Raw genomic sequence first — 14938 nt, 5'->3', positions numbered from 1 at the left:
TTGGAGGGGGGGGGCACTTCCTATTGGCACCAGGAACCCGGAAGGAGACACTGCCCCCCACCCTCTTCCTTTTACTGAGCAGCAGCCAGCAGGGACAGAACTTCTGGGCAGCATGTTTGGCACAGGCCTCTCCTACCACTGTTAAATTGGAGCAGTGGCAGGATGAGACCCTTAATTAGGGACATCAATTGGGCAATGGGCAGTTGGCCCAACCACACCTTCCTAATTGCTTGTAAAATCATGGTGGGGATGGGCAGGCTGGTAGCGAGCACTCCATCAATGGCATGGTGCTCTATTATACACATCCACCTGCCATCGTTCCTGCCCACAGGTGGCCCATAAAATCCAGCCCAATATATTAAATACTCAAAAATATCAAAAAAACTTATTCAACCCTATATCCTTAAGTCGATATTTTTGTTGTTGTTAAAAAAATTCAACTCACTTACAATGTCACGTCATCATCACGAGTCGAATGGGAATAACTGAAGGTTTATTTAGACTAGAGGCAGAATTTTCCCATCGGCGATTTGGGGGCGGGACCCGCTCGCCGAGGGGAAAATGATGCAGGATGACGTCGGGAGGAACCCCCGACGTCATCCCGGTCCACTTAAATATTGAGGAAGGTGGGCGGACAGTGAAATCAGCTGTCCGCCCGCCAATCTGTCAATGGCCAATTAAGGCCATTGACAGGATAATTAAGCTTATTAAATGCTTAGGCCAGGAGCCCCAGCGGGCTTCTGATAATACATGAAACCTCATCCACTGGCGGGATGAGGTTTCATGTCCGTTTTTAAAAACTTCAATAAAGTTTATGTGCTTCTTATTAACATGTCCCATCTTTTGTGACATTGTCACATGAGGGGGACATGTTAATAATTTTAATATTTTTCTATTTTTAAAGATTTTTTACACTGTCAGTAATCTCCCTGAGACAGCACTTAGTCTCAGGGAGATGTGCACTCTTTCGCATGCATGCACAAAAAAGCGCGCTTTGGCAGATGGGGAATCCCTCCACCCCCTGAACAGTAAGCGCATAGCGCTTCCTGTCGGGCAGGCCGCTAGGCGAGACTTAATTGGCTCGCCCACTCAAAATGGCAGCGGGTCCCATTTCGGCAGCAGAGTTTGGCTGCCCGCCCGCCCATCAAGGTAAAAATTCTGGCCTAGATGTTATGTACATTTTTCTGATTACAAAGAACCCTCGAGTCTGCGCCTGGAGGTATCGCCAAGATTGAGAGCAGAAGGAGAGGAGACAAGATAATTCAAGGAAAATAGCCTTGTAAACAGCAATCAACTTGGTTTCAGAAACCAGTGTTCCTGCATGACCAATGACTTTTTCATGAAAGCAACATTCGAAGGTCATTGGTGGGAAGCTCCGTGACAGTATGTCCCCAGATTTCCTGAAAGCTCAAGGAAAAGGAAATTCCAGGTGTAACTTGGAACTTTTAAGGGCAAGGAATTGACTCAGATCACGGCAACTGTGATGTTTGGGCAGTGATACCAGGACTGATTTTTCTAAACTAAATAAACAATCTGGATTCTATAATACTAAAGACGATTTGCATTTATATAGCGCCTTTCATGGCCACTCAATGTCCCAAAGTCTTTACAGCCAATGAAATACGTTTTGAAGTGCAGTCACTGTTATAATATAGGTAATGTAGCAGTCAACTTGTGCACAGCAAACTCCCACAAACAGCAATGTGATCATGACCAGATAATCAGTTTTTGGGATGTTGATTGGGGGATAACTATTGGTCAAAATATCAAGGGATAACCCTGATATTTCTCCAAAATTGTACTGTGGGATCTTTTACGTCCACTTGAGAGCGCAGACAGGACTTTGATCTAATATCTCATCCAAAAGGCAGCATCTGACAGTGCAGCTCTCTCTCAGTACTGCGTGGGAGTGTTAGCCTTGCTTTTTGTGCTCAAGTCTCTAGAGTGAGACTTGCACCCACAACCCTCTGACTCAGAGGCGAGTGCTCATGAATGAGCCAGGGCTGAAACTTTATAATAAATTATTGTACGCAATTTGATTAAATTGTCAGGTGATTCTAAATGAAGTAAACATAGAAACATAGAAAATAGAAGGAGTAGGTCATTCAACCCTTTGAGCCTGCTCCACCATTCGATATGATCATGGCTGATCCTCTAACTCAATGCCAAACTCCTGCTCTCTCCCCATACCCCTTGACACCTTTAGAGTCCAGAAATCTATCTATTTCCTTCTTAAATATATTCAGCAACTTGGCCCCCATAGCCCTCTGTGGTAGAGAATTCCACAGGTTCACCACCATCTGAGGGGAGAAATTTCTCCTCATCTCAGTCCGAAATGGCCTACCACATATCCTGAGATTTTGACCCCCCAGCCAGAGGAAGCAATATCCCTGCATCCAGTCTATCCAGCCCTGTCAGAATTTAAATGTTGCAATGAGATCCCCCCCTCATTCCTCTTAACTCCAGTGACTACAGGCCCATTTGGCCCAATCTCTCCACATAACGACAATCCTGCCATCTTAATAGCATATTTGTTTGAGGGAGGGGGGGAGGGAGGGAGGGAAAGAGAATGGCTGTCCAGTTTGATATGGGAATTCGTATAGAAGGACTTAGATTTTAAAATCTGCATGTGAACAAAACTATTCCAGATGAAATCTAAATAGAGCAAAGTGTGAACTACTACTTATAGGAGATGACAATGGAAAAGGTACAACGTTTTACACAATTGAGGAAAGAATACGAGACACACTTAATGAACAGTACTGAACTGGCTAACAGAGGCTAAAAGAGATAAAGGAAAGATTATAGATTCAACATCTCTTGTCGATGTAGAGCACCAATCAATAATGTGAACAGAATGCTGAGCTATTCTGTAAACCCAATAAAGTACTTATCTAAGGCAGTTATGTTGGAATGATAGGGTGCTTCCAATTCAGGCACATCCTGATTGCAAAGTTCAGTTCTGGGCAACAAGGTTCGAGGAAAATTTCTGTGTGCAGAACACGATGAACAGCAAGTCAAGCAGATAGCACAATGTAAAGAGGATTCCGAATTAAGGAACGGCTTAAGAAGTATGTACTCAGGCATGAAAAGAGGACTGTATCATAGGAAACAGAATAGAAAAGAAAATAGTTGAGTTAGAGTAGAATAGTGGGTATTCATTTCAACACAGGATGGATGCAGGTTGGAAGTAATGCACATCTGACTGAGAAACTGAACCTTCTTAACTTTACAAAGCTTAACTGTGGAGGAAATACACATCCACTGCTAAATTCATTCAATCTCAAAGGCACACTAGAATTTTTGACAGAAGTCAAAGTCAATTTCAAATCCCTTCTACCACGTTCCAATGAAGCTCAACACAAGCTTGAGGAACAGCCCTTAATCTTCTCATTAGGCACTTTGCAGCGCTCTGGCCTTAACAGTGACTTCAGCAACTTCGGACATTAACCATAGCACCTATAATATTGCTTGACAATAGCTTCTGCTAATGTCAGATGGGTATACCAGGACTTCTGCAGCTAGAACTTTCACCATTAATAGACTACCGACAGGATACTTTGGAGCTCTGGTGTTGAGCTCATCTTTTTCTTCTACCATAATCCTGGGCAACTGGAGCCTTTCCATTTAGCTCTCCTGATTTAGCTCTTCTATATTCCCTGGGTCTCACCACTACCTTTCTCAACTCCTCCACTGTTGCTGAACTATCAGACTGCTTATCTGACATCCGCATAAACAGAAAGTTCCTCCATTATTTCAGTCCCCCACCTCCCTCCAAACTCTGTTCCCTAGCTACCATGTCCATCTCTCTCTCAGGCAACAGTCCAAGATCAAGCCGTTCACAACCTTGGTGTCATATTTGATCCCAGGATGAACTTCCAGCCTCATGTTCATGCCATCACTAAGACCACCTATTTCCACCTCTGTAAGTTCACCCGACTTCACCTGTCTCAGCTCATCTGCTGCTAAAACCCATGTCCATGCTTACTTTATCTCTAGACTTGACTATTCCAATGCATTCCTGGCTAGTCTCCCACATTATACCCTCCATAAACTCGAGGTCATCCAAAATTCGCTGCCTATGTTTCAACTCACTACAAGTCCCGTTCCCTTATCAATCCTATGCCCACTGACCTACACTAACTCCTGATTCCTCCGTGGCCTCACCCCTCTAACTCTGGAATCACCACCAGCACCACAGCCCTCCAAGGTGCCTGCTATCCTCTGATACTGGCCTTGTGCATCCCCAGTTTTAATCATTCCACCATTGGAGGCTGTGCCTTTAGTTGCCTAGGCCACAAGCTGTGGAATACCTTTTTAAACTCTCTGCCTCACTATCTCACATTCCTTCCTTAAGGCACTCTTTAAAACATACCTCTTTGACCAAGCTTTTGATTATCCTGCGGCGAGTAACTTATCTCCCAACTCCCAAAAGCCTGTCCACCATCTACAAGGCACAAGTCAGGGGTGTGATGTAATACTCCCCACTTGCCTGGATGCGCGCAGCTCCAACAACACTCAAGAAGCTTGACACCATCCAGGGCAAAGCAGCCCGCTTGATTGGCACCACATCCACAAACATTCCCTCCACCATTGACGCACAGTGGCAGCAGTGTGTACTATCTAGAAGATGCACTGCAGGAACTCACCAAGACTCCTTAGATGGCATCTTCCAAACCCACAACCACTATCATCTAGGAGGACAAGAGCAGCAGATCCATGGGAACACCACCACCTGGAAGTTCCCCTCCAAGTCACTCACCATCCTGACTTTGAAATATATTGCCGTTCCTTCACTGTCGCTGGGTCAAAATCCTTGAACTCCCTTCCTTAACAGCACTGTGGGTGTACCTACACCACATGGACTGCAGCTGTTTAAGAAGGCAGCTCACCACCACCTTCTTAAGGGCAATTAGGGATAGGCAATAAATACTGGCCTAGCCAGAGATGCCCACCTCCCATAAATGAAAAAAATCTTATGTGATTCTGTCATACTTTGTTTGATAATGCTCCTGTGAAGCACTTTGGGATGTTTCATTACATTAAAGGTGCTATATAAAAAAAAATCAGTCATTTATGTTGTTGTCTCATATGTACTGTTTACTTCTATACTTTTCTTATCCAATCTAATTTTGTCTAATGCCATTATCACTTCTGTTAATTAACCATCTCTTGTTTGCTTCCTCATCATTTTACCAGTCTTTTTACTAGTACATGTGGTCTTCCTATCCCTTTCCCTCTCTCTCTTCCTGCTTATAAGTTGTTCATTTGCAATATATTCCAATTCCAATGAAAGGTTATACCTGAAGTGATAAGTTTTGTTTTCCTTTTGCCAAAGATACTGCCTGAGCTGCTGTGTTTCCAGCAATTTCCTCTTTTTGTTTCAAAGATTTGCAGTATTCTATCTTTTGATAATCACCTGAAATTGTACAACGGGTAGCTCAATAAAAACAACAATAAAGTGTTCCTGTGAGGTTTGGATTAAGGTGAATTTTATACGATCATTCAGAAGTATCATATTCTGCATCTAACGTGTTATATCTGCTATAAGTACCGAATATGAAAAGCGGAGTAAAGCAGAGAAGACTGCTCCGATCTCCAACACAGATAGCCATTAACTTGAGCAAAATAATTCAAATTTATTTATCTGCTTTTTAAAAACAAGCAAAAGAACAAAAGTAAACACGTTCCACAGTTAATCCTGGAACTCCCTCCCTAACAGCACCATTGGTGTAACTACACCACATGATCTGCAGCGGTTCAAGAAGGCAGCTCACCCCCACCTTCTCAAGGGCAATTAGGGATGGGCAATAATTGCTGGTCTCGCAATTGTTGTCCATCCCGTGAAAGAATTTTTTAAAAAGCTAGTGTCGCCAAAGTAATGAAATTACAGACGTAAGTGACCGAATAGCCTCCCACTTATATCTATGTCATCTTTACAAATCAGAGTGGGTTACTGCCAACATCCTATAAATATTTTGAACAGATCTGATTATTTTCTTGAGATTACAGAATTTATTGTACAAGAGGTGTGGTGACATGTAAGAAAACGACTAGCTTTGTGGAATCCACGGTCTTACAATGTGCAATGGATTCCATGACAGACATAGCAGAGAAACAGGACCAAAAAAAAAACATCCATCTACTTCAGCTTCTACCACCTGATAGTTGTATACTACACAATACTAGAGTTGTTGACTAGCCATAGCAATCAATCACTAATAATCCATAATAGACCTGGCCAAAAGACAAGGAAAATCCCCAGTGGAGGAGTGCTTTGGGAACCATAGGCCCACCTCGGAATGCCACGCTTGCCATTCATCATGTCTCAAATTAATCAAACACTGAAGCCCAAAATGTTTCTTGAAAGAACTATCTAATTTCCATTTCAGGCATCACTACCATGTGTCTGCTTCCACCATCTTGCAGGGGAGCCTGTTCCATAGCTCTACCGCTCGCTCACTAAAACAATAGTCCCATAATTTGCAAATTTTATTTCTGGCTTCCGAACTGCACAATGTGAGGTTCATATAATTGGCAAATAGGAAGAAAATTGTTGATCTCCGTGAGCAATCTGAAAGCTCAGCCTGTCCATGGCCAAGAAGTTTTGACTGTGGTTTGTGTTTATATCAGACATTGCCAGTCCTGGAGGAGCTCAGGAAACTATCGCTTTCTGTGGTCCTCTCCTCTTCAGCAGGCTACACTAATGAAGGTGGGTGTTTTTGTGTAATGCAGATAAGTGCATAAACTAAACTCTAAAAGACACATTAATAGTATGAGAAATGTAGTAATAGTTCCAAGAAGTGCTGCTTTCTGGCAGGGTTAGTGTGTCAGATGTAGGGCCGTGTAGCTTTGAACTTGCCTCAAGGTTGAACTGACTGAATATTCGGATTATGGTAAAAATGATGCAGCCTGCTGGTGCTCCAGACGCTAGACAAACACAAAGCATCAGGCTCTTGTGGGTTTGATTGTCAACAAGAAAAATGATCTATGAAATTGTTATGGAGTTGATTTTCCAGGCAACTTTTCTTGGTGGAAACATTGAACTTTATTTATAAGACAGCAGCAGCAAGTACATGTTTGTGTCTAACTCTATGACTAAAGAAGAACTCCCTCCGAGGGGTTCCCCGCACTGCTAACTCATTGGCTTACACAGATCATGTGATCTTACAACAGAATTATTTTCAAAGCTACAGTCCTAAGTTTATCAAAACTAAAATTACTGCAGAAATATTCTAGAAAGGTTATCAAACGGTGAGATTTACCTAAAGGCTGGTACCCTTGCCTGGATGGTCCTCCAAATGGGTTGTGTCCACTGAAGCTGCTGCCATCGATAGCCCCATATGACATTTTTGCTGTGTGAATGGAACTCCGAAGAATACACCTCAGAAAACAGCTGGAAGAAAGACAGGTCAAGAGAGATATTAGAAATATATCAAAAGATTATTCTTCCTGAAGATTGCAGTGATTTTAACCATTAATTAGATTCATACAAGCTAATTTTTTTTAAGCAAGCAACATTTAAAACAGAAAACCACACCAATGGGAGGGAACTGAAGGTTTTGTTTAGTAATAGAACATTAGAATCATTCAGATGGCAACCTCACCAACTTAGCCTATACCGCAATTTTCTCTAGAAACGCACCAAATGATATAGCGACAAAGGAATCTCCAAATTTGAAACATTAATCTAATTTTCATACCCGCATTCACATCTAAGTTCAGTTCCTAGAGTCAGCGTGAGATTATAGCGAAAATCTTGAAATTTAAAAAGAAAAATGCAGTCAGCCTCCCATTATCATTATCTAGCAGTACCATCAAAGTGAAAACACCAGGAGGGTAGCTGTTGAGGCATATCAAGAACATAATTATGAAATTCCAAGCATGGATTACAAACCCCTGAAAAATATACAAGAGGAGTATGTGGTTCTGGGAGAGATTTAGTCACAGCGTCAGTCGAGTCTCAAGTTCAACATTCGGGATTTTGGGAGAAAAATTAGCAAGCAGCAGAGTGGACTACTTACAGCTTAGAGGGAAAAGAGGAAAATGCAGAGTAGCAATGATCACACTAGTATTGGTAAAATAAAAAGGTAGAGAGAGTTGAGAGAAAGGGAGAGTGGGCAGAGAGGTGGGTGCGTAGGGAGATGGAAACGTAAGGAGAGTTGTTTTTACCAGTGTATATCTATGGTTTCTTCTCTATGGAGATTGAATGAACACGGTGCACAGAACTAACTTATTTACCTTCTTAGCTTCTTGTATGTGACACCACTTCAAAGTTGAAAGATTTTAGCCTATCCTCATTATTGTGTTTTCTGCTTTGGATATATGCAGAGATGGCTCTTACCAGATTGAGAGAGGGAACAGGAGCTATATTAGAAATGTTTTTTAAATGACTGTGACCACATCCACAGGTTTGACTGACAGCACACAGCAGTGAACAATCAGTAAGGATATAATTAAACTCTGAACAATTGAACACAATACTTATAACCCTAACACTAATTCTGGGGAATGGCTTCAGGACTTGTTAAAATACAATGCTAATTACTAACATCAAGGATTTTGCAGAGATGCAAATATAATTGCTGGACTCCCCAGCTGCCTCAATTCATCTGCTGCTGAAATCCTCATACATGCCTTTTACCTCTAGACTTGATTGTAGCTATGTTCTCCAAACCAGCCTCCCATCTTCGACTCTACATAAACTAGAGCTCATCCAAAACTCTGCTGCCCTTATCCTAACTCCCATCAAGTCCTGTGTATCTATCACCCTCCAGGATCTCTGCAACCTTCCAATTCTGGCCCCTTTAGCATCCCCAATTTTAGCCATTCCACCATTAGCAGCCATACCTTCAGCTGCCTACAGGCCTCCAAGCTGTTCCTTAGAGCCTACCACTTTCACCAAGTTTTTTGGTCATCTGTCCTAATATATACTTGTGTGTCTTGGTGTCAAATTCTGATGACGAACACATCTTTGAATGGTGTTGGGCCATTTAATATGCCAAAGGGAATTTAGAGCCAAACATTACATCATATTTATGAACAAATTGAGAATTCCTATCAAATACCTTTTGCAATATTTGGGCAGGACCCACCTATCTCAAAATTTAATGGAAAGTAAACATTTCAGTCTTCATGAGACATACATTGAAATAACAAGAGGTAGTTGGAGAAAGCTGAGTGAAGCCAATGCCTTTCTCATTTGCATTTGCTATGTGGAAGCTGCAAAAGGTAATGAAAAACATTAATGACATTAATAATTAATAGAATATTAAGTCATAAAATTCATAATAGTGTTTGTCATATTACTCCACTATAAGTGCTAATGGTAAAGTAATTAGAACACAATGGATTTTGAAGGAATCTTAGCGTTGAATAAGGGGCAAATGGAGAGATATAGTCTGTAACAGCTATATCATCATTCATATATTCAAAAATGCGAATAGGGTTGAAAATGGAGCTTTTTTAAAAATGAAAGCAGTGTTTTGGATTTTAGTGAATCCACAAACACAGTTATCTTTTTCTTCTTCAGTTCTTTGCCCGAAGGTGTGACCCACAGTGCCATGATCTCCACCACGGGTACGGCAAGGGAGGCAGGTCCCGAATCCATCCCAGCCACAATGGGGATCGAGCTCTGTGTTGCTGGCACCAATCTTATCCACACCAGCCATCCAGCCAACTGAACCACACCAAGGAGTCAGAGTTGCTGTGGCAACATACACTTTTAAATGCATGTTGCAGCCTGGCTGGAGCTATGGATAGTGATGGTAGAGGCTCCAATGTATTGCCTTCACATGGCTGACCAGGAACCTCTCCCACTCTTTAGAGCCTACCACCTGGAAGAATTTACAAGTTAATACTCAAACTGTTTGGCCATGTTATGAACACACCTTCCTGGAGTGAGGCATGAACCTGAAGCTTGTAGCTCAAAAGCAAGGACACTACCACTGTGCCACAAGACCTCCGATATGAACAACAGCAGATATGAATTACAATCAAAATATTATATTCACAGAATTAAACTTAGGAAGAGAGAAAGATTGCAAGTAGAAAAGAAAAGAAAGGAAGAACATGAATTTCTATGTCTTTCAGATCTGCAGATCATACCAAAGCACTTTACAGCCAATGAAATACCTTTGAAGGTGTAGTCATTGTTGTAATGTAGGAAATGGTGGCTGTCAATTTGTACACAGCAAGATCCCTCAAAGCAGGAATGAGATAATGAATAGATAATCTATTTTACAGCTATCAGTTGAGGAATAAGTATTGGTCAAGACACTGGGAGAACTCCTGTATTCTTCTTCGAATAGTGCCATGGGATCATTTATATCCAACTGCGGGGGCAGATGGGGCGTCAGTTTATCATCTCATCCAAAAGATAGCACTTTCCATCATTAGAGTACATCCTCAGAACTGCACAGAAGTGTTAGCATAGATTACATGCTCAGATCTTGAAATTAGGATTTGAGTCCAGAGCCTTATCAATCGGGGAGAAAAGTGCCATCACTGAGCCATTGCTGAAACCTCTATATGTGGACATTATTCTCCATTGTCAATTATTTTCCTTCTGGTAGACTACAAAAGATTAACACATTTGAGTCACCAAATCAGCAAGAATTTCACTGAAGGCTAAATTTCTCTTTGTTCAATATGGAGTGCATGCAGTAACATACATTCCTCGAGAGATCTTGGGCACAAATTGCTAACAGTGAAGTGATGGAGACCCCCAAAGTATTAGCAAATGTACAGTGAAAACCGTGTAGCACAGAACATTGTTCACCAAAGGAGGTTTGTAGTGAACACCCTGACTGGTCCCCAAGGTCAGGCCTATGAGGAACAACCTTCACTCTTCAGCCTAAAGAAAACTTGAGACCTTATAGAGGTATACAACATAGATAATAACAGAAATTAAACCCATTCAGATACTCAACAAGAGGGCACACATTCAAGGTTGTGAATGACACGTTTAGAGGATAAATCTGTTCATATTTCTTTACATGGAATGTGAGCAGCAACTAGAATGAGTTGCCATGAAAGACTGAGGCCAAGACGGTGAAATCATTTTAAAAACAATCAAATGCGGCAATGAAAACCAGTGTTCCAGTCTTCTGGTAAGCTGAGATTTACGGGTTAAAGGAACTTCTTGGTCCCAATCTCCTTGTGAAGCCAAAACTAAAAAGATGAAAGCAAACTTGAGCGAACTCCATTAGTCTCCATTCCATTCAAATTTCCCCCAGCCAGTTTTACATTCAGCAAAACATGACAGCAATCGAGCTCAAATTCTATTTTACCTTTTACCTGTTTACACACATTCTATGTTGTTAGCTAAATAAAATCCTATATATTGAAGATAGATGAGGTTGGTATGTCCATCATCAGCAGGGTGAATGTAAACATACTTTGAACATGGGCATAATTGGCTATTGTTATTACTCTGCTACTTACTGTATTATACCTGACACTGGAGTGCTTAATGTCAGTATTGAATACCAAAGATGAAATGCGTGACTTTCTCCAGTACTGACATCCTCATAAAAATGGTAAAAAGGACTTAAATATGGTGAAATCTGCTACCCACTTCTGAACTATGATACGTTCTCAAGTTTAAAAGAAACAAAAACAGCCGAGAGGAAAATAGGAAGATCAACCATGCCACTTCATCCTTGAAAATTTGAAGTGAAACAGGATATGATAGAGGGGCCAGCAATTTATCGAATAATAGTTAAGCTCAATGTCACTAAAATGACAGGCTTCAAAAAAACAGGCATTAAAATGTCACAAGTAACAAGGGTTCAGAGAGTACACATTATAACTGACCTATATTTACTTTAAACCTCACTGTGCCAAAAGGTCTAAACCATAGAATGATTACAGCATAAAGGGAGTCATTCAGCCTATCAACTCCATGCTGCTTCTCTGCAAGAGCAAATTAGCTAGTCCCACTCCACCACCCTTTCCCCTAATCTTGCAAATTTTCCTTTTTCAGGTATTTAGCCAATTCCCTTTGAAAGCCATGGCTGAATCTGCCTCTACCAAGTGGTGCATTCCAGATCCTAATCCCTCGCTGGTTGAAAAAAGCCATGTTCATTTTGCCTTTCGATCACTTGCCAATCGCTTTAGATCTGTCTCATCTGTTTATCGGCTCTCCTGCCAATGGGAACAGTTTCTCCCTATCGACTCTGCTGAAGCCCCTCATGATTTTGAACATCTCCTTCAAATCTCCTCTCAACTTTCTCTTTTCCAAAAGTAACAATCACAGCTTCGGCAATCTATCCACATAACTGAAGTCCCTCATCCCTGGAAGATTTTCATAAATCTTTTCTGCACCCTCTCTAAAGCCTTCACATGCTTAGTAGAGTACAGTGCCCAGAATTGGACACAATTTTACAGTTGAGGCCAAACCAGTGTATAGGCTCATTATAACTTCCATGTTTTTGTATTCTATGCTTCTATTTATAAAGCATAGGATCTAATATACCTTTTTAACTGCCTTCTCAACCTGCCATGCCATCGTCAACGACATGTCCTAGGTGTCTCTATTCCTGCACGTTATATTGCTCCTCCTGATTCTTCCTGTCAAATCATTTCACACATCTCTGCATTAAAATTCATCCATCATGTGCTCATTCCACCAAATGTCCATTCCTCGAAATCCATCATAATCCTCTTCGCAGGTCACAAAATTTCCAAGTTTTGAATCAACTGCAAGTTTTGAAATTGTGCTTTGAGTAGCCAAGTCTAGGCCATTAATATACGCCAAGAAAAGACCAACCCCTGGGGAACCCCATAGTATATCTCCCTCATATGTAAAATCAAATGTTCACCATTACTCTCTGTTTATCATCATTTGGGTGACTTTGTATCCAAGTTGCCACTTTGCTGGCAAGCCTTTGTGGCACTTTACCAACACCTTACCAAAGTCCATTGAGACCACTGCAACCCCACTACCCTCAATCAACTCAAGCAAGTTGGTTGAAACATGATTTGCCTTTAACAATCTGCACTGCCTTCTTTTAATTAATCCACCCTTTTCTTAGGGTTTTTGTGCCAAATTCCCAATGATTTTGTTTAGCTTAGGTGCAGAGGAGCTGTTGGCTAATGAATCTATTCTTTCAGAAAGAAACTGAACTTCAGTTTTGATGTGTCTTGTGAAGGCACTACAAACCCAAGCAACAGAAAGAATCACTTGGAATTTCTTCCCTCCTCCCTAAATGTGCCAACCTAAGTTGGAATTTAATACCTTGTGGCCCAGACATCCCTCATACCTTGCGCAGATCTCTTACCTCAGCCTACAATAGCTAGTGTTATTAGACAACGCAATTACTAAGGCTACCCATGCAGCCAAGCTGCATATTCTTCCTGAATTCCTGAATCAGGAACAGCAATGCCAATGGATAATTTAACCACCGAATTTGCATTCATTTTATATATGAAGTTTATATAATGCGTTTATATATGAAGACAAGGAAGTGTTTGACAAAAAGCTGCATCCCACAAAAACGGTGCTTTGTTTGAATATCATTTTACAATACATCCTGATCAAGAGGATTTTGCAAAACAACCATTCACTCGAGAGCAGGGTTGTTTGGCACATGCAATGAACAAATATTCTGTATAGTATTAGACCTATTGATAGATATTTAGTTGTATTAGTCCTATGTGGGCTGGATTACGTTACCCCAAGGAAATAAACTAGTTACAAGATTGATTTGCTTAAAATTGCACTTAATGTGCAATTAATTGCACCTCAAAAAGTGCAGTAAAGTTTTCTTTGTGGCAAAGGAGGCAGGTGTGGTATTGGCAGGTACAGGAGAGATAATGTTCAAAGTTTCACTCACAGTATGACAATAATAAATCATAATTGCAGTCAACACTTGGGTAAATTTGCTGTTTGAAAAACAAGTCCTAATTGGCCGGTGTTGCACAGATTTAGAACTGTACTGAGCCACCACCCCCATCTACATGTAGAGACACCAAGCACTGCTTCAGAGTCCAGCCTTTCTATAACGAATTAGAATGATTTACTGTAAACTGTGCAGGAGGTGCCGTTTCAGGTGAACAAAGCAGCAAAGCACAGCATCACATTAAGAACATATCGAACTCCCTACTGAGTGCGTGGGCCAGAATAAATTGGAATGAATATCAAATTCTCTGATGAGAAGATTGTGCTCCGCATACAACTCTGAACAGCAGGTCACAAACGTAACACTCAATGCGCTTTACCTACCATAAAACCCTTGGAAAAGTGAGCAACAGAAAGGAAATGCATTTAACATTCTTTTTCACTGATAAATCTTGCTGAATGACTAAATCCACCATGATTACAAAAGATTGTGTTACCAAAATATAGTGTTAAGATATCAAGCTTAAAACCAAAACCCTGTAGATCAGACTGGTTAGAGTCTCACTAAGTGCATGTGAATCCATTTTTTTGAATAAATTATGTTCTAATCCCTCCATGGCCTCGATCCCCTCTGTCTCTGCAACCTCCTGAAGCCAAGCCTTGAAGGTCTCTGCGCTCTTCCAATTCTAGCTCCTTGCATATCTTTGATTTTCGCTAGCAGCCATAGCTTCAGTGACCAAAGCCTTGTACTCTGGAATTCCCTTCTTAAACTTCCCTGCATCTCCACCTCTCTCCCCTCGCTCCTTCAAACCATTTTGGCCAAGTTTTTGGTCACCTGTTCCAATATCTCTTCATGTTGCTCAGTGTCAATTTTTTTTTTGATAGTTGTTCTTGCCATGAACCTTGGGACATTTATACTAGGTTGAAAATGCTATTTTATGCAAGCTATTTTATATTTAAAATAATTGTGAAAATGAGAAAAATTTGGCATGGGTTATCTTCGAATTCAGTGGTCCAGCATGTTGCTGATGGACAAACCTCTGCTCCTGCCCAAGCACCAAATCTTGCAAGAGATGCAGATCTTCATCATAAAAC

The 14938-nt window shown here is 41.1% G+C and overlaps 1 protein-coding gene across 2 annotated transcripts in view; it reads right to left on the bottom strand.

The window, feature by feature from the left end:
• The window catches only part of tsnare1 (T-SNARE Domain Containing 1), an 875956-nt gene that overhangs the window by 691605 nt on the left and 169413 nt on the right, over positions 1-14938 (bottom strand). For both annotated transcript variants that reach the window (XM_078540971.1, XM_078540972.1), the window contains exon 2: positions 7266-7396. In XM_078540971.1, coding sequence (XP_078397097.1) covers positions 7266-7350 — 85 coding nt within the window. In that variant the 5' untranslated portion in view covers positions 7351-7396. The remainder of the gene's footprint in view (positions 1-7265; positions 7397-14938) is intronic.

The sequence above is a fragment of the Cetorhinus maximus genome, chromosome 4 (genome assembly GCF_964194155.1).
Source record: "Cetorhinus maximus chromosome 4, sCetMax3.hap1.1, whole genome shotgun sequence".
Lineage (NCBI taxonomy): Eukaryota > Metazoa > Chordata > Chondrichthyes > Lamniformes > Cetorhinidae > Cetorhinus > Cetorhinus maximus.
Note: the sequence above shows the minus strand (reverse complement) of the source record. Positions and strands in the feature narration are given on the sequence as shown.